The sequence below is a fragment of the Panthera uncia genome, chromosome C2 (genome assembly GCF_023721935.1).
Source record: "Panthera uncia isolate 11264 chromosome C2, Puncia_PCG_1.0, whole genome shotgun sequence".
NCBI classification, from domain to species: Eukaryota; Metazoa; Chordata; class Mammalia; order Carnivora; family Felidae; genus Panthera; species Panthera uncia.
Genome location: NC_064810.1, coordinates 112,859,507 through 112,879,592, shown reverse-complemented (window position 1 = coordinate 112,879,592; position 20,086 = coordinate 112,859,507). Strand labels below are relative to the sequence as shown.

The window sequence follows — 20,086 nt, the reverse complement described above, 5'->3', positions numbered from 1 at the left end:
TGGATCCTAGGTTATAAATTGACAGCCCTTGGACCCAACTTGATCTGCAAAAGAGTTCTATTTAGTTCTACAGTGCTGCTATTATTATTATTATTATTATTACTACTACTACTACTACTAATTATCATTATTTGCATTAACTGAAAACATTTCAAAATAGGAGATTTCAAATAAAATTTGAAATTTCCAGCTTCATCTTTTTAAAAAATCGGCTTGCATCTCCCCATATCATAATTAGCATAAGTGGCTACACCTGAGAAGTGAGGCTCCCCAACCCCCACCTCCTCTGAGAAAAAGGAAGGATCCTCCATTCACCAACATGACTGCTTCACTCAACTCTGTTATTCCCAGCCCCTGTAAGTATTTGCATATGTGAACCTTGGAGCATGTAATTTCTAGAGACTATTCCAGCAATAAAATGTTATGAATCTCTGACTTAAGTTGTTTCAATAAAAGCAAGACTGTAGATAATAACAGTTCAACTACATTATAGGTGAAAATAGACTTGGCTTGAAGAACCTGACAACAAAAACACCATTTAGAGTATAGTAATTGTGCATTTTTACAGGGACAAAGGGCATACATATATATTTTTCTGTATTTTCTGTATTTTTCTGAAGAAGAAAAGGAATAAATATGACTTATCAATTTCCCTCTATAGCAGAAATTTCTGTGACTTTCTGATCCACATTGAGATAAAGCTGCTGAAAGACCACAGCAGAATGACTTTTTATGTAAAGAGAACATTTTAATTTGTTGGTATAACATAAATCGTGTAGTTTATCTAGACAATGGCTTTAAACTGATCACTGACCTGTGTACAACTATGCCTACTGAAACAGACTGATTTCTAAACACTTCCTTTGAATTAGATGTCTTCATATCAATATAACCAAAATTATTAGCACATTACGTTATTCTCACAAAGTTCTAATGAACTTCACAAATCTGCCTGCTCTATTCTGAGTACAAAATATTTAGCCTAATTTGTTTTTCCATTATTTTATATAGTAATAAAGTAATACCAAAAATGTTATTACCAGAAACAATAGTGTTGTATAATTATTAGAAAGTGAATCTCGTGAAATCATATTAAAGAACAACAATTACCACATGTTAAGTCAGATAATTCAAGGAAGAGACTTATATGAATACTAGGGGAGTTGCTGGCAAAGAAATTTTTTTCTCTGAAATCTTCATTTTGAGGAAAAATTTTCCCATTTAATTAGTTGAGGTTTGATTCACCAACCAAAGGTCTATAGTGTGATATTTTTTCCTCCTCCAACTTAAAGTAATGTTAAAATCATCTGCCCTTCAGATGTTCACACTTTCACTTCTTTTAAAAACTGGGTCCTTCCTAGGTCCTTTATATTGCTTTATGGTATTAATAACAGATTGTATCACCATATTGTATTGTATGGACAGGGCTCCTCACATCATTCCAATCTGCTTCTTGGCTATGTGTAATAACCATAGGTTATGTGACAAATTACACATATGTAAAGTAGAATTTTATGGGGTAATTTACTTAGTGTGGGGACATATGAATATATATTGAGAATATAAATAATGGTAATAACAACAGATAACATTTACTGTTTACTATATGGAAATCTTCCACCCCACCCCGCCATGTTTTATTTAATCCTCGCAATAACAGTATATACTAAGTTTTTATCCCATTTTAAAGATGAGAAGACTAAGGCTCAAAGAGGGTAAGTATTTTAACCATTTACATGATTAGTCAGAGGTGAAGCCAGGATCTTAACTGACCTTTGTGACTGCAAAGCTTCTGGGTTATTTTCTACGGTACTTGATAGCCAACAGACTCTGCTAAAGTTAATGCTTCCTTTTAAAATTCTAAATGTTGAATATATGCCATTAGCTTTCCACTTCAGTCATGTGTTAAACTTGTTTTTACTATATCTAGTCTATTCATAATGAATGGGTATGATATACTGTCTTTTGAGGAAATTATGTTAAACATATCATCTTAACAACATTCTTCCGAGGGCAAGGTAGAGGCTTTATGGTCTCATTCCCATTTGTCAGATCAACATTGAATGAAGGTTTAATAATTTGCCTGAGGTCTCAATTTCTAGAGAGACAAAGAAAAAGCCTCCAAATCCCCTACCCCCAGTTCTAGATTAGTGTTTGTACTAAGTCTTTTTTTACCCTTGCTAAATCCTGCAATCATCTGATTTCTACTCTTCAACTTCTTAAATTATGTTGCTTTTTCACTTATTGCTTTTGGTTATATGTATTATTAAGATTTGACATTAGCATTCGCTATCATTTCACTCTTAATTCTGAATGTTTCCATCTGATTGTTTATTTTTGTACTTTGTTGTTTTTTTTTATTTACTTTACCCCAATTATCCAGGAAAGGCTGCCTGCATCTTTTTAAAGCTCTGATGTTCTCAATGAAAAGACCTTCTAAATGACCTTGTTTGTCTCCCATGGAGTTGCATATCACAACTTCAAATGCCTCACTAAAATGTTACCCGTTTGGCATCAGTATACAGAAAAGGCTGCACTCTGTGATAAGAAGTACAGTGGTGTTTTCCTAGTGAGAGAATAGAGCTCTTCATGGGCAAAGGGGGCAATATAATTTCCTCAGATTTAGCTGGTATTTCAAACACAATGGTACTTGTCTTCTAGAACTAGCCTATAAGGAATTTGTAGAGACAATACCACATGAACCAATACTTAAAATTCTGGTCATGGGACTCTATCAATATTACTCCTTTAGAAATCCTTTTTCCAGAAATGTTCTTCTTTGGCTACAAAAACAATTACTTAGTGCCTTTATGGATCAGAAAAGCAGTTGGGTAGAGGAGGCAAGTAAGAAAGACAAACTAAGTAACTGAAACTCTCGGGTTGCCAAACTTGCACACTATGACTTGTAACTAATGGTATGTTCATCCTCTCTCACAAAAATGAGTGTACTTGGTTTTATTCTAATGAGAGCCTCAATGACAGACTACACTTAATATGTTATTCTGCAGGGGGGAGAAAAGCCCTCATGTGAATATAAAGTTAAATTTCCATTTAAATATTGCAGTCAGTTTAGAACCTAACACTGCAGATTGACTCTGGCCCTGTCAGATTCCCAGTAGTGTCTATGGCAGTGATGCCACCAGAGGGCAGGGTTTGACTTCCGGACATGGTGGCTTCCTATTTCTAGAAGCAACTTTGGGGCCGCTACAATAGCCATCAAACCCGTTAAAGACCTTATAACGAATCCAAGCTCAAATTCTCTTTTCTGGTGCAGAATCCTAGAGTTCTGGAAAATGCTTAGAGAGGGTAATTTCTAGAATGATCTGACACAACAAATATTTAGTCAACTCGCAGTTTCAGAGCTCCTACTAAGTACTCAACATGGTCTTGGATATCTGAAGGTTACTCAACAGGATTTTATCTTTTGATCTGTAGTTTCCCTGGGATGATATTAATATAATACACGAAAAAAGCACTACCAATATAGTATACAGTTAACTTATGCCATAAAAGACAGGAACTACAGATTATCAAGAATTAAAAAAAAAAAAAAAAAGTAGGGACTAGAATAAGGTTTCTCAAGCAGCACAATTAACATCTTAGACCAGATAATTTTTTGTTGTGGGGTCATGCGTTGTGCCTTGTAAGATGAGTAGCAGTATCTCATCTAAGCAGTTACTAAATGCAAGTAACGTTGTCCTCTCCCAACTCCCCCCTGTTGTAAGAACCAAAAGTGTCTCCAGACATTGCCAAATGTCCCTAGAGGGAAAAATTATCCCCCATTGAGAAGCATTGAACTAGAATATGAAATGATGACCTTACCCCTCAAAAAAATAACTGAACCTTGAAACTTTAAAATCTCAAAAATACAGATTCTATTTTTGATAAAAAAGGACGTGTTCTCTAAGCCTCAGTTTCCTCATCTGAAGAATGGGAATAATTGTGCTTATCCTCATAGGCCTTGTGGTAGTTTGTTATGTTTACCTTCATAAAATACCACAGATTGGGTGGCTTCGACTACAGAAATTTACTTTCTCATGGTTCTGGAAGCTAAAAGTTCAAGATCAAGGTGCTGGCAGGGTTGGTGTCTGGTGAGACCTCTCTCCCTCCCTTGCAGATAGCCACCTTCTCATTAACCTCACATAGCTTCTGCTCTGTACAAGCACATTCCTGATGTGTTCTTCCTCTTATGAAGACACCTGTCACATTGGATTAGGGCCCCAACCTCATGACCTCATTTACCCATAATTACATCTATATCTATTACAGTCGCATTGGGTACTATGGCTTTTGAAAGGACACAATCCAGTCCATAACAGGGTTCTTGCAGATATGAAAGCAATTATCACAATGCTTGGCACATAATAAACATTCAATTAATCACAACTCATAAATATTACTAATGTTAATACTAAGCCACTTTTATAAGTCCTCTTTGTGAAACAGATACCAGTAAAATCCTAGAGGAGCATAGAACAACTGTACATTAAATAAGCTTATTTGAACTCTTGTGTGTCACTTTGTGCTGAAGTTATGTAACTGAAAATTTGAAACTGACATTTTCCCCACCGACATACCTAATCACTTAATGGGTGCTCTGTCTTCCTTTATGCGAAGGTCAAAGGGCAGTAGCTCTTGCATCCCCAGCATCTGATGAGTAATTAATGTTCCAGAAACAAACTTGTAAGTACTTTGGGGAATTTCTGTGTGTAAAGAAATTCTAGGTACAGTAGTTCCCCCTTTACATGTGGATTCGCTTTCTGCAGTTCAGTTACCTGCAGTCAGCCGTGGTTCAGAAGCAAGTGATCCTCCTCCTGACATACCATCAGAAGGTCAAGAGTGGCCTGATGCTAGGTCACAATGCCTATGTCATTCACGTCATTTCATCTTACCACATGGGTACTTGATCATCTCCCATCATTAGAAGAAAAGTCAATAGAGTACAAGATATTTTAGAGAGAGACCACATTCACATAACTTTTATTACAGTATATTGTTATCATTGTTCTATTTTATTTTTAGTTATTGTTGTAAATCTCTCACTATGCCTAATTTATAAACTTTATCATAGGTAATTGGTAATTTTGTAGAGAAAACATAAGTAATTTTGTAGAGGAAAAAACACACTATATATAGGGTTTGATACTATCTGTGGTTTCAGGAATCTACTGGGGGTCTTGGAATGTATCCCAACAAATAAGGGAGGAGTACTGTAAATATTTCTCCAAGAAGATGCTTAAGAGTGATAATTCACTTTTACCCTCTTAATTTGATTTATAAGCTTCATCTATCTTACAGAAGCAGAACAAAAATAAATAGGGGAAAAAAACAATAAATAGTTTCAAACAGCCATGGTCTTCAGCTGGAACTGAGTAACTGTGGAGATTTTGAAATTGCAAAGGAACATGGACCCTCTTTAGCCAAAAATACTTGTTTATAAAAACTAGAGGGTGTTAGATACTTCTGTCACACCGGCTTAGCATTTGAAATTTCTGCTGGTTCAAGCGCAATTGTGCTGTCCTATTTCCAATTGTGGGGTTCCCTCCCTAACCACAGTTGATTTCGGATTGGAGGCTTGCAACTCTGAGGACCAGAACAGAGTGACTTAGCTAGCTCGAAGAACAAGAAGAGAGTTTTACTATCACAAAGGGGGGAAGCATTGTTGTTACAGCAGGTTCAGGAAGAGTGGAGTCAACGTTGACAGCTGCTGACTTAAACAGTTTTGTTGTCAGTAATAAAAGCAGAAATGGCTTGATGAAAGGGAAGCCAAGAAAAGGAGAAATTGCTATGGCAAAACAAGAGGAGATGGTGGTCTTGGTGCGGCAGAGAATATTCAAAAATACTCTCCTTGTCCTTAAAGAGTTGTTGCTGCACGGGTAATGTGCCACTTCAGTACATAGCCCCTCTATGCAGAAATGCTATATTTCCACTTTACAAACCAAGGGATGCTTTCATTTTACATTTCGAGGAGAAACAAACAATCAAAGGCAAAAGTGGTACAGTATCTTATGCAGCTCTCTTGGAAAGAGTTCGTTTTTTTCCCGCCGCTCAGACTGCACAAAAATACTGGGAATATATTTTAATTTCAAATCTGACATGTGACATCTGGTAACCCATTTATTGCTAATGAAGTTTTCACAGGAAGCAGCAGTCACCAGTATCTCATCGTAGTTTTCAATTGGCAAAGCGTTGTTACCTTTTATTGGCCCAGCATTTGTGCCGCCCATCACAGGCTGTTTCATTAGAAAACACAAGTAGTCCCACATAGAAATGAATGGAGTGGTAATATAACAGCAGACAGAATGGTCTAAACTTTTAATTATAATCAGTGGTGTAGTATCATTGTAATTTATACTTAAAAATCATATAGGTATTGAAGAGAAGGATTAGAGCTAGCAGAGGTGTCCAATCCAAGTAGCTTGTCAGTGCATCAGCCTCCCTCTCTGAGCCTCTCTACCTCTTTCTGGTACATTAGCCTCTTCTTCCACTTCCAGCACTGAGTGCAATTTCCCAATTCTCCTTATCCAGATTTGCTGGTACAGGGGAAGTTAGTCATTTACACCATAGTATGAAGTTAAGAACACTAACAAAAGTCTCAAATCTACAGGATCTTTTGATATCTCCACATGTATCACCTCATGATGTTCCCAACAACGTTGTGAGCCTGACAAGACAGATATTTTTCTTACTTCATAATCATTAACTTCATTATTATTATTATAATTTTCCAGATGAAGAAAACGAGTCACAGGTTAAGAGAAAAGCAAAAGACCCCATAGGTCAGAAGAGGTAAATCACATACGGCTTCAGATTTTTTGGTTACCATCACCATGCCCTTCTACTGCTAGTCTGGCTTTCATCTGAGTCAGTGTATCTCCTTCCTCAGGTAGATCTTGGAGGCATGGAAGTGGGTATTGCCAACCCAATCCCAGTTAAAGAAATTCTAGACATTTATGAATGAGCGCAAGGAGTATTTTACTAGATAACACCCTGCTGGGCACCCTTTAACTATACCAGTCCTGAATGTTTGAAAGAAATCCACAGTCTAATGAATAATTCCCAAGCTGTATTTCAGGAGTCTACTATTTAGGAGTTTGATTTTACTTTTTTAGTGTGGCTACTAGGAAATTTTTAATTATGTATGTGGTTCACATCAAGTTTCTTTTAGACAGCACTGACCAACAGAATCAGAAAACAGAAAGTGGCAGCGGTTAGTAAACTACAGAAAATTCAAATTCCACAAGATATATTATAGAGTTTTTTGGGCGCCAAGGAAAATATATGTGTTGGTCAGATCTAACCTTAGGGCTCCACTTTGTACCTAAACATTTGTTGCCACAAGTATTAACTGTGGAAGCCATGCAAGATCCACCATTTTACCTTTCTTTCCACATTCATCAAGTGCCTCATTATAATGCTTGAAATAAATGCATTAGACGAAAATAATGAAAAATACTTCTGCTGAATTTTTGAATGAAAATAATTCTATTTATTTTTGAAGTTCTGAGCTTTCTTTCATTAAATTTTACGTACCCTTGCATTACATAAATGATATTATAAAATTTATATTTTCAAAGTGCTTTCATCTTTTCCTAAGACCTCACTGTTTACCTTTAACAACCTATGAAACAGAGGTGACAACAAGTGTTAGTATTTCCATTCTAAGTATTTTGTAATATTTAAGAGATAACAAAGTAAGAGATTAAATTACCTGTGTCTGATTGTGTCACTAGTTACTGACAGAGCAGGCTCTTTGACCGGACTCTAGTCCAGTGCTTTCTCTGCCAGACTATTCTGCTCTCAGTTTTTATAGCATTTTAATGTTTAAAAAAAAAATGAAGCATATAAAACTGTGTTTCAAAAAACAAAAAGTAACTCTATGATAAAATCAAACATTACCTTACAGAATTCATTTTCTTAGGACAAAAGTCCACTTAGCACTTCAAAATATTGACTAATAAAATACTTGAAAATGTTATTCTAAATAATATATTACTGTGGGTTCTTTTATAATTCTCTGTCCTCATCTGTGTGTTTTTATTTGGGCAAATGAATCACATTAACTATTTACTAAACTTTAAAAAGTTGTATTTTCCCCACCAAAAAAAAAAAAAAAAATTACCTGAAAGTAGGTTTGTTTTGTAGGAGTTATTTTAACAATAACACATTCTGCCACCTTCTTCATAAAATAACATAATCCTGACTCCCTAACTGCAGGGCCTGCTTCTAATTTTGATTTGCAGCCATGAAACAATCTGTCTCTACCTTTTCAGGTGGAATTGCCAATGAATAACACAGGGGATGCCTGAGAGATTCACAGTCTAGAAACTAATCTAGCTAGTCTAGATAGTTGACCTCTATAACCTTGACCTCGATAACCTAGGGTCACAACCAGCTATCCAAATGCTGTGCTGGGAAAACATTTCTTTAAGTAGATAATCTAAAAAATGGGGGGGGGGGGAATATCACTGTAATATAATACTCTTATGTGGACTCTTATGTGGAGTTTATTTATCCCCAGTAAAAGGTAAAATTCATTTTGTTTTTAAGAAAAAGACTTCTTGTATCTAACTAGAGAATGTTATTAAATCATTGTGGCATTAATAACATCTATATCAATCGATAGATTTTGGCTGATTTAATGATTTATCAGGTCATTTCTACTTGTCAAGCCATCATTGCCTTTATCTTCAAAAGATAAATACCTATTCCAAAAAAAAGATTATAAAATTTCAGTGTTTCAGGAGATTTCTTTAGCCATGTGTCAGCTCCCTGAGAATGCAGAGGTGTAGAAAAGCTAAGTGACTGGTTCAAGGTCACCTTGCTAGTGAATAAGAAAACCAAAATTAGAACCCTAGTCTCCTTATACATTGCATAGGACCAATTTGAACGTTGGGCAATTGGGGGAAACATGTATAATACAGGGAATATTTGATCCTTCTAGCTTCACTTAAAATTTATGATTATGTGATTTCTATAATGTTAAAAACTTTATTTTTTAAAACTCTTTCAATGTTTATTTTTGAGAGAGAGAGAGACAGAGAGAGAGAGAGCATGAGCAGGGGAGGGGCAGAGAGAGAGAGAGACACAGAATCTGAAGCAGGCTCCAGGCTCTGAGCTGTCAGCAGAGCCTGACTCAAGGCTCGAACTCATGAACCACGAGATCATGACCTGAGCTACAGTCGGACACGTACCTGACTGAGCCACCCAGGGGCTCCAAAATGTTAAAAACTTTAATCTGAAATGAATTGTCATGTGGCCAGTAATTTCTAACATAAAGCTCATAACACATAGAAATTCTATAAAAATTTCATAATTTCTTAAAAATATAAATTAATTGGTGCTTCCTCTCCTTCCCAGTAACTTCCCTCATACCCCTTAAAGTGGAATCTGAAATGAGATAAGCAGTTTATGCTGCTGATCTAGAGTCTCAGAGAAGCAAATATGCAGTGGCTTAACATATGAAATTGTGGGTTTTGCTCACAAGTCAGATAAAACAGCTGTTGACTGAGATGCCCACATAGAAGCTGCCTTTTTCATCTGTTGAAAAAGAAAAGCTTGTGAACAGTCTCCAAGAGCCATATTATTAAAAATTATGTTTCCTCCCCTTTGATGAATGGCGGAGATGCTGATTCTTTAAAATGTGGTTATAATTCCCTTGAGGAAATTCTCCAAGTCCCTAAGTTTGAGGAATTTGGGAGTATAAGAGGACAAGAGTTTATTTATATATAAGCTTTTTTCCAAGTTATATTTATTTTATTTTTCTCCTAGTCTGCAGAGCACAGCTCTTTTGAGGCTCACTAAAGCCTTCAATGGGCCTCTATATTGAACATAACAATATTTTCTACTAACACCAATATGTCAGAGGAAGATTTCTAGCATATGATTAGAGTTAATGACATATATCTCATTCCTGCCTGCTTCTCTTTTCTTTTTGGGAAAAAAAAAAAAGCATACAACAAAAACAGCCAAGAGTTTAGAATAGAAAAGAATGGGAAGAAATATCATAGGAATGAAAGGAGCTCTTTGGGGGCTTGGGATATTCATGACAAGTAGGTTGCTTAAACTATAACTTATGATAAGTAGAAGCTTCTGAAGCAGAGAGAAATTTAATTGTAATTTAGTGTTACATTACTAGATATTAAAGTATTGAATAATTTCTAACAAGCAAAAATTTAGGATCACAATTTACTTTCGTTGAAATGTATACCCTAACTTGGAAGGAACTACTGAATTTCCTTTCATAAAGCTAAGTTCTTCCTATTCTTGGGGGATAGTTTGGAAAGCAAAGGGGAGGGCTAGTTGAGGATGACGACATTGAACCACCATCACCACAGGTGGTTACAATTGGTGTGTGTAGAAATAAGATGGCAGCTTGTGCTGTTTTCATTTCCTGTGAGGGCAGGCCATAGTGGATGCTGTCGACTTGGGAAGAGGGCCAGATACCACCGTTTACCACTTACACATATCATGCAGCCATTCATTAAGGACACTGAATCTTGAGTACTTATTTAGTATGGCATTAGTAATTGTAATCAAATATATTGTGTGTGCTAAGAGAAACATTCACCTAGGAATTGCACAGGTGAGCAAAATCAGCTCCAAGAAAAGTATTTAACATAGATTAGGGGCGCCTGGGTGGCTCAATCGGTTAAGCGTCCAACTCTTGATTTTGGCTCAGGTTCATGGGATCCAGCCCCTCATTGGGCTCTGTGCTGACAGTGTGGAGCTTGCTTGGGATTCTCTCTCCCTCTCATTCTGCCCCTTCCTCCCTCCCTCCCTCCCTCCCTCCCTCTCTCTCTCTCTGACTCTCTGCCTGTCTCTCTCAAAGTAAGTAAACATGAAAAAATAATTAAAAATAAAACAACATAGAGAAGTTAGGTTGGGATTGCCAGCCATTTTCTCATGCATCTGATTTAAAAGCAGTTCTGGTCACTTACCCCATGGTGCCAAGCTCTCTGCCATGCTCTCTTCTTCATGGCTGCCAGGATTACCACCATGGAGGAGAGTACCACCAGAAGGGCTTGGATTATTCATTGAAAGGCATGATGGGGGTTGGGGTGGGCATGAATAGGGGCGAGACTATAATCTAAAGATTTGGGGGTCCAAGCAATTTAACCATTATCTCCAAATAATGTGTAGGACAAATTCCAGTCAAGATGAAGACAATGAACGTAAGCATAATGAACACTACCCTTCTTTCTCGAAACACATAAAATAGAAAATCACAGCTCTGAATAAGAATTGAGACCACATGGGCCAGAAAAGAACCAATACCAGTTACACAGCCAAGATAAAGTTTCAACAAGTCTACCAGGATGGAAGTCAAGATCATTAGACGCGCATACTGAAGACAAATGAAACTGGCTTTCTTGGTTAAAGCCAGAAACTGGACAATCACTGCCTATTGTGACCAAAGACTAGATAATTTCTGCAGACCAACATAAATTTGAGAATGGGTGGGGGCCTCATTTGCAGTATCTGAAGAAAAAATACAGCATTGGAAACTAGGCTGAGAACTAGCATTAAAGACTTTTCCAGATCAAGTGAGTGTTGTATGCCCAAGCAGAAATTTCACAGGCCACCACCATCCAGATGCCAGGCCTCCTAAAGAAGTTAATTCCCACTACAGATTAACTCGTAGTCAAAGATTATAAAACCCAAGATGAAAGCAAATGCCAAGAAGGAGTGTCCACGGATGAAACAAATAGAATTCATACAAGAACTACAACCTACAAATAGTAAAGCAATTGATAGGGGCTCTTAACATACAGATGTTCAACATGTTTAAAGAGAAAAGGGTACAAATAGACCCCATAAAATAAGAACAGAAGGTTAAGAAATAAGAACAAGTGAATTTGAAAAAGAAACAAGTAGAAACCATAAAAATTTTACTGCCAACTTCTATGATTCAGTGAATTCACAAATGGATACTAACAGTTGCTCCCTGTAGAATGCCTCATTCATTACTGAGGGGGAAAAACACACAGGAACAGAAACACTTGCTTTCTAAAGTCTGAATTATAAAATAAAAGCAATAAAGACAATGACTTTTGAACAGGATGGTTTATTGCGCTGCCCAGCACTACAAGCAAATGACCTACAAACACTAGTCTACTCTTTTAGATATTTGAGAAAGATACTTTGATAGAAGATTATTCTAAAATATAATTACTTTGTCTTTTAGTTCTCTCTTTATTATCATAGGAAACTATGTGGTATTTTTTTTCCTTAGATTGCAAACTCATTAAAAAAGGAGCGTGTAATGAACAATTTAATTAGATTGGTTTTGGCTTGCCTAAAAGCTTAAGAAGGTATTAATATTCTAATCAAAAGTCTTGGCGAAATATTCTTGGAAGGATGGATGGAAGGAAGGAAGGAAGGAAGGAAGGGAGGGAGGGAGGGAGGGAGGGATCTTCTTTCTTAGGCTTGTTTTTAAGAATGAGGGAAGCTGTCAAGAAATACAAGGTATCTGGTATGAAAGCAATCTGTGAATAAATAGTGCAGCCACCAGGAGCCAACCTTGTGTTTACAGCAGACTGAAAGTTCCCACCTGACTCATGACCAATGTATTCAGCTGCTTAAGATGATTTTTTTACTCACAGTTTGAAAGAACAACATCCTGGTATTTTTAGCCTTTTAATGGCACAAGAAGGAGCTTACCAATGATAAACCTTAAAAAAAAAATCTTTCATGTTTTTTTAAGCCATGGCTAAGTCAATGTTTAACTTGCATTCAAAAAAATAATAGAGATTTTTAAAAAACACATCTAATTAAACACTTACTTTTTGAAAGATATGCCCAATACTTTCATACTATCTCATTTAATTCCTACAACAATCATGTGCAATAAAAATCACTGTTCCCACTTCTTACAGATAAGGAAACTGAGGCTCATGTTCAGAGAAATGGGGTGATTTACCCAGAGCCATACATACTTGTAATTGGCAAAGAAAGAGTCTATTATAAGTATTTTGAGTCCAAATCCCATCTTCTTTTCCCCAAGAAGAAATGGTGCTATGGAATTCATATAAGCCACAGAGTTTATGTAAAAGCTATGGTGAGACCCAAAAATAGGGAGAGGTGGATCCTCCTGTGTTTTTGATCAGTATATCCTCCCTGCCTAAAACTCTACTGGGAGAAGAATGAAATGTAGCTGCTTTCTGGGACTCATAAGTTTGCTGTTCCTAATAGATCACATCTCTTTCCTTCAGCTCCTCATCAAAACAGCATCCTTTCAGCTTCAAAGGGAAAAGAACCCTACTCTTTCCCACTCACTTAGCATCAGTCATAGGTGCCTACCAGTCACAAGGGTTCCATTTTCCCCACACCACTGCCAAGAGGGTTGTGCGATATCTGTAAATTTACAAGAGCAGCCTCCCATAGCTGATGCTGCAGACATCTGTAAGGAGAGAGAAGTTCAAGTGATGACAATTTCTACTCTACCTCAGCTGGCCAGCTGTTGCCTTTAAGTTCTAACCACTTTGTTTTCCATGTATCCTCCAAAGTCCAAATGCCATCTTCTTTGGGAAGTGCCCCTGATCACTACCCAAGTCCCCCACCAACAAACTGGGTCAATGATAAATACAGAACATTCCACATGACCCTGTTATGGTATAGTATTCAACACTGGAGGTAATTCTGTCTTTAAAGCTCTTGTCCCCCCACAACTAGACTCAAATGCCTCAAAGGAGGAGAAGGACTGTGAACTTTTTCACTTTGCATCCCTCACTCCAGCACCTAGTAGATGTTCAATGAATATGGGATAAATGGATGACAGCCCACTGGATGCACTATTTTCATTTATATGCTTCCCTGTGCTTGTTCCCACTGGTCCTATAACCTAAAATTCCTCTCCCCTTTCTTCTACCCTCCAGTATGTGAGAATTTGTTTCCTTTCCTGGCAGGAAGTCTTGGTCATTACTTATATAAACATTTGTGTAAAGTATTATTAGTATATTTAATGTGACGTCCAGAGTTTCTCCAGTGATATTCTCATTTAAATAATAAATTCCTTACTAAAATTTCCAGGGATGCTCCCCTAGATGTTCAGAGCAACCTTTTATGTATTACATATTAGTCGATATGGATCAATGGGAACTGAAGAAGAAACTGACCTCAGATTGTGATGGAGTTGGAGTCCAAAACTATGTTTAAAACTTGGTCCTTTCAAATGCAAACTTTTTCCCATAGATTTTTTTTTTAATAAATGATGGTTACAATTCTTGCCTTGTCAATAAAATTCTACTCATTCCAGATACAGTATTAGTGGAACCAGCCTGAGATACATAGTCTTAGAGTTAGGCTCAAGAGAGAAAAGAAGAAAAAGAGGAGAATTTCCTCCCTGCTTTCAAGCACTCAAGCTCAGGGCACCAAAGGGATTCCAATGCATTAAGTTTATCCCTTCCTATCTGTTAGTAGCGTCCTTGTGCCCAAGCTGAAACAAATATTTACCTCTGCCCTGGTTTTCAGTTATGCAGTTCACCCAGGCTACTTTTTAATCTTTGAGATTCTTTAACCTTGACATTTCCACTTTTTTCCTAGGCAAAATCCAGCTGAAATCAACCAGATGTTAGAAGAAGAATAAGTAAATTAATACACATTAAGGTGTAAATGACTGCTAGCACATAAACCTTTCATGAAGTATTTAGTTTTTAATAGAGAATATTTGTTTACCTAAAGGAATTTATACTTCTAAACTGGCATAATTTCAATAACTATAATAAAATAAACTGAAAAATCAGCAAAATGTAGGGAAATCCTTCTGGGTGAGAAAGAAATAGGTCATATCTCCCTGAGAGCCTAGCCCTAGTTTCCATTATATTATTCCCTCTTTTCATCTTCTGTTTTAGAAACCACATATTTCTAAAAGTACCAAGGATTTTTTTGTCTGTTTTGCTTAGTTTGGGTTTCGATTTTTTAATCCAAGGTGAAGCCTAGGTTAACAATGACTATTTTCTATCTTGATCCTCTCAGGAGCAAAATGTAAACTGTGTTATTAGCCCCACAGAAACTAGTCTCATTATGCTATACTCCTAGCTTTGAAGTTATATGCTATTTACTCATTCATTCATCCATTGGCTGTCTTATTCCTCAGACGTGTATCATCTGTCCCCTGGAATTGGCTGGGGCCTACATTAGTAAATGAGATTATTTGAAACATTAAAACCTGGCTGCCTGAGTCTCATCCCTCTCACAGCACCACTTTACACCAAGATGGACACTACCTTAGGTGTGTGTGTTCATGCAGCTCTCCTGGATGCCAAGCATAGCTATCCTGGGAAGTCTTATTCCTGTTCCTCATGTGGCCCGGGACACTTTCCTACAAAAAGAATGCACAGCCATGCTCATCTAGGGACCTGCTCCTGGGGTGGCAAGAGGATCTTTACCCAGCACCTGTGCCCTGCCCAGACAGACCTGCCTATGCCATACGCTGAGCTTTTACCTCAGAGTAGGCCTGTACCTCATCCTGTGATGTTACCCCCACAGCATCCTCAGCCTCCCTCCCAAGGGTTTTCTGATGGACTCTGCTAGGGGAGAGTATGTTGATTTTCTAAATCATGTAAGTGAATAGCTTGTTTACTGATTATGTAAAATATTGAAGCAAATATTTGCAGAAGCTTCTGGAAAAACTCAAGTCTTCCTGAATAACTAATTTAATTCAGTAGCGTTTTCTGAGATTCAGACTATGCTTTTTTAATCAATGTGGAAGCTAGGATTTACTTCTAGAAAAAATGCAAAGAACCTAGATAAGTTTATTCACATAGCACCCCCATTTGTTTACCTGGAGGATATTTATTACTTTCTAGAAAAGCAATATGTTCTAAAAATTAATTTAAATGTGTAATCCTACCCTTTCTCGGTTCAGTTTTTCTCCAGAAAATATGATCTATTTTTTTTTCCTAAGACTAAAGTGGAGTTACTATATTTATGACTGAAAAATAAAACTATTTGTTTATAACTGAAACAAATTTTTTTTTGTTTCAGTTATAAACAAACAAAAGTTTGTTTATAAAAAAAACAAAGTTTTTTTTTTTTTTACCTTTTCATTTTTATTTTCTCCAGGTGCATCTGGCATAGTGTCTAAGACTAATTAACCCAGGAGATCAAAATGATCCTCAACTCTTCCACTGAAGATGGTATTAAAAGAATCCAAGATGACTGTCCCAAAGCCGGAAGGCACAATTACATATTTGTCATGATCCCTACTTTATACAGTATCATTTTTGTGGTGGGAATATTTGGAAACAGCTTGGTAGTGATTGTCATTTACTTTTACATGAAACTCAAGACTGTGGCCAGTGTTTTTCTTTTGAATTTAGCACTGGCTGACTTATGCTTTTTACTAACCTTACCACTGTGGGCTGTCTACACTGCCATGGAATATCGCTGGCCCTTTGGCAATTACCTGTGCAAGATCGCTTCAGCCAGTGTCAGTTTCAACCTCTATGCCAGTGTGTTTCTACTCACATGTCTAAGCATCGACCGTTACCTGGCTATTGTTCATCCAATGAAAGCCCGCCTTCGGCGCACAATGCTTATGGCCAAAGTCACCTGCATCATTATTTGGCTGTTGGCTGGCTTGGCCAGTTTGCCAACTATAATCCACCGAAACGTGTTTTTCGTTGAGAACACCAATATCACGGTTTGTGCTTTCCATTATGAATCCCAAAATTCAACCCTCCCCATTGGGCTGGGCTTAACTAAGAATATACTGGGTTTCTTGTTTCCTTTTCTGATCATTCTTACAAGTTACACTCTTATTTGGAAGACTCTGAAGAGGGCTTATGAGATTCAAAAGAACAAGCCAAGAAATGATGATATTTTCAAGATAATTATGGCAATTGTGCTTTTCTTTTTCTTTTCCTGGGTTCCCCACCAAATATTCACTTTTCTGGATGTACTGATTCAGCTGGGCATCATACATGACTGTAAAATTGCAGATATTGTGGACACCGCCATGCCCATCACTATTTGCATAGCTTATTTCAACAATTGCCTGAATCCTCTCTTTTATGGCTTTCTGGGGAAAAAATTTAAAAAATATTTTCTCCAGCTTCTGAAATACATCCCTCCAAAGGCCAAATCCCACTCAAACCTATCAACAAAAATGAGCACACTTTCCTACCGCCCCTCAGATAATGGAAACACATCCGCCAAGAAGCCTGCCTCATGTATTGAGGTTGAGTCACACACTTGAAGCCTATCTGTGAAGTAATCCTGTGAAAGGAGAAGCAAGAAACACATTCCTCTACGGCACCTCACTACCAAAGGAACATTAGCTACTTTCCAGAATTTAAGAAGAAAAAGGTTATGTGGTCTCAACAAACCTTTCTAAAGCTCTGAACAAAACCTTTTCTTTCCCTGTGCAACAAAACATAAAGTGAAGCCACATTTTGCCACATTTTGCATCAGACAGACGACGGCCACTCAAAGAATGATGTCAGAAGCTAGATGAATGTGTTCACTGGGAAAATTTTACTGGCAGAAATGCCGTCTCCGCAGCCGGCTCCTGTTCTGTTATTTTTGACTCTTCCACATGAAGGTATTTGGAATGTGTTCAACCTTGAGAGGAGCGACAGGAGGTCAGAGCTTAAGATTGCTCTGCCCAGTTTCCAAGGGGCAGTAAAGCTTTTTTGTGCCTATGGCGTTACTAGCAGCTGTGGCCCACCTGGACCTGCCACTGCACTTTTTGTGCAGAGACTTGCTAAGCAGTACTTGTCAACTTTCAGACACTTTTGCGAAATTCAGCTAGTGTCTTATAGATTCACACGGCCGAAACACGCCAGCTAATTGGCCTATTTGTATACGGATATTACTGAAGTCATGTATTAAAGTTAAACTACTTGTAAAAGTGTTACTCCGGTCCCAGGCAGTAGTGTCTTCCCAGTCATATCAGTTTTGTTTCATATCTGAGAAGTATAGATATTTTGTGGTAAAAAAAAAAAGATTGTATACCGTAAAGTATGCCTTATGTTTTAGAAAGTATATGTTCTACTTGTATATGTATTCTATATCTCTAAACTCTTGCTACTTGATTAAAATCTGGCAAAGTTATATTTACATTAAAATACTGTTATTGTAATGTGTTTAATCTTCAATGCTTAAAATATATGCTGATTTATTTTTCAAACAAGTGTAATTATGAACCCAATTCCATTTAAATTTTTAATACAACAGATAGTTTAATACTATTGCTTATAGATTTTATATCCACAGCATGGAATAAATAGACCCTTTTGAGTTTTTCAAAGCTTTTCATACAACAAAGAAAAAATTAATTTTTATAACACTAAAATAAAACATTATTTTACACATAATTATTTTTAATTTTTTTAATGTTTATTTTTGAGAGAGAGAGACAGAACACAAATGGGGGAGGGAAAGAGAGAAGGGGAGAAACAATCCAAAGCAGGCTCCAGGCTTCAAGCTGTCAGCACAGAGCCTGACACAGGGCTCGAACCCATGAACTGTCAGATCATGATCTGAGCTGAAGGCAGACGCTTAACCAACTGAGCCACCCAGGCACCCCCACATAATATTTTTAATAGTAGGACTTTTCTGATTACATACATGATCATTGTAGGAAATGTACAAGATATAAGGAAAGTATTAAATAATAAGTTATATTTAGTTCTCCTTATTAAAAATTATGATCTTTAACATTGGGGCGCATTTTCTTCTACATTTTTGTATTCATTATACACATATCCATACATAAATTATGATATTGGAGTCAGAATATGTACTTTGTATACAGATTTTTCCCATAATGTCATAGCATAGTAGCTTGCTACACCGTTAAATATTTTCCTAAGATATTTTAATAATTGCATAACATTACAAAATAGAGAAAGACACATTCTGATACAGTTAGCTAGTCCTCAAATTGGGACATTTAGCTTTTTCTGATTTTTCGGTATTATAAATTGCACTGTGGTAAATGTTCAAGTAATGAACGTGATAAATTCCTCATATTGTTCTAGATGTGGTACAACTTTATGAACATTTTTAATACTCTTAATACATTTTATCAAATATTTTCCAGAAACCTTATAACAATTTACAATTGTTATATGTCTGAACATATCTCACCACAGTCCCAGCAGCATGAAATATTTACTAGATTTAAACAGAAAAGTAAAATTTACTGTAAGGATCCACATTCTACATGCACAAACAGGGATGCACCTGCCCTAAAGAAAGTACAGTAACATTTCTGCTCCCCTTGGGAAGTTGCCTACTTTTTCTCACTGGAGGCATCATTGGCTTTAGAGTCCACCTGGAACAGGCTGATGTGATTATCTGACTCAATGAACAGTGATCAAAAGACTGGGGTGATGTATGAAATAGTTGATGGAAGCTACAGGCAAGGGGGGGCATTCAGAGAGCCCTTAGTGGGCCGGCCAGAATCTCCACAAAGCAGCCTATTACATTCACATTCCAAAGGACAGAGAATTTATTTTGAGAATAAGTGTGGTTACATATGTCTCATATTATTTTCCCTTTACATTGTTTTTAATTTCATTAATATAATACCAGCCACTAACTCTCCAAAGTTCTGTTACTATTTTCACAAAGTATTACCTCTAAAAAATAAATTCTAGCTCATCCCAAATTATAGTGTAAACTTATCCTATTTGAATTCCCTCCAAATAAAACATATGACTGTTCATTTTTTTTATTCAATAGTCATCCCAAACTAAGTGATTACAAGTACTTCAAACTTGCAGAACCATTTGATAAATTACAGTTGATAAGATTTCTGGCAGATAACTATATTTAGATACCCTCTATCTCATGTATTTATTAACTGGCATGAATAACATGTTCCAAGCCTCATTTTCACTTCAATTTCATCAAATTATATTGTGATTTTTTTCCCAATCCCATTTTGTGAAATGGACATTGGTAACTTCAGTGATTAATCTTGCTTCTTCAGTAAGAACAACTTAATATTGAAGTGGAGACTCTACTTACCAAAATGTTAGGATGAGATGCCATAATTTACGCTTCATGGACATATTCTGGGATATTTTAAAATTTAAGCATAAAGGAATAAAACTATGCAGAAAGACAGGTGCCC

The 20,086-nt window shown here is 36.7% G+C and overlaps 1 protein-coding gene across 2 annotated transcripts in view; it reads left to right on the top strand.

Annotated features, from left to right (window-relative positions):
- AGTR1 (angiotensin II receptor type 1) overlaps positions 1 to 17,617 on the top strand; it is a 43,813-nt gene extending 26,196 nt beyond the window's left edge. For both annotated transcript variants that reach the window (XM_049629718.1, XM_049629719.1), the window contains one exon: positions 16,066 to 17,617. In XM_049629718.1, coding sequence (XP_049485675.1) covers positions 16,112 to 17,200 — 1,089 coding nt within the window. In that variant the 5' untranslated portion in view covers positions 16,066 to 16,111 and the 3' untranslated portion in view covers positions 17,201 to 17,617. The remainder of the gene's footprint in view (positions 1 to 16,065) is intronic.
- The last annotated feature ends 2,469 nt before the right edge of the window (positions 17,618 to 20,086 follow it).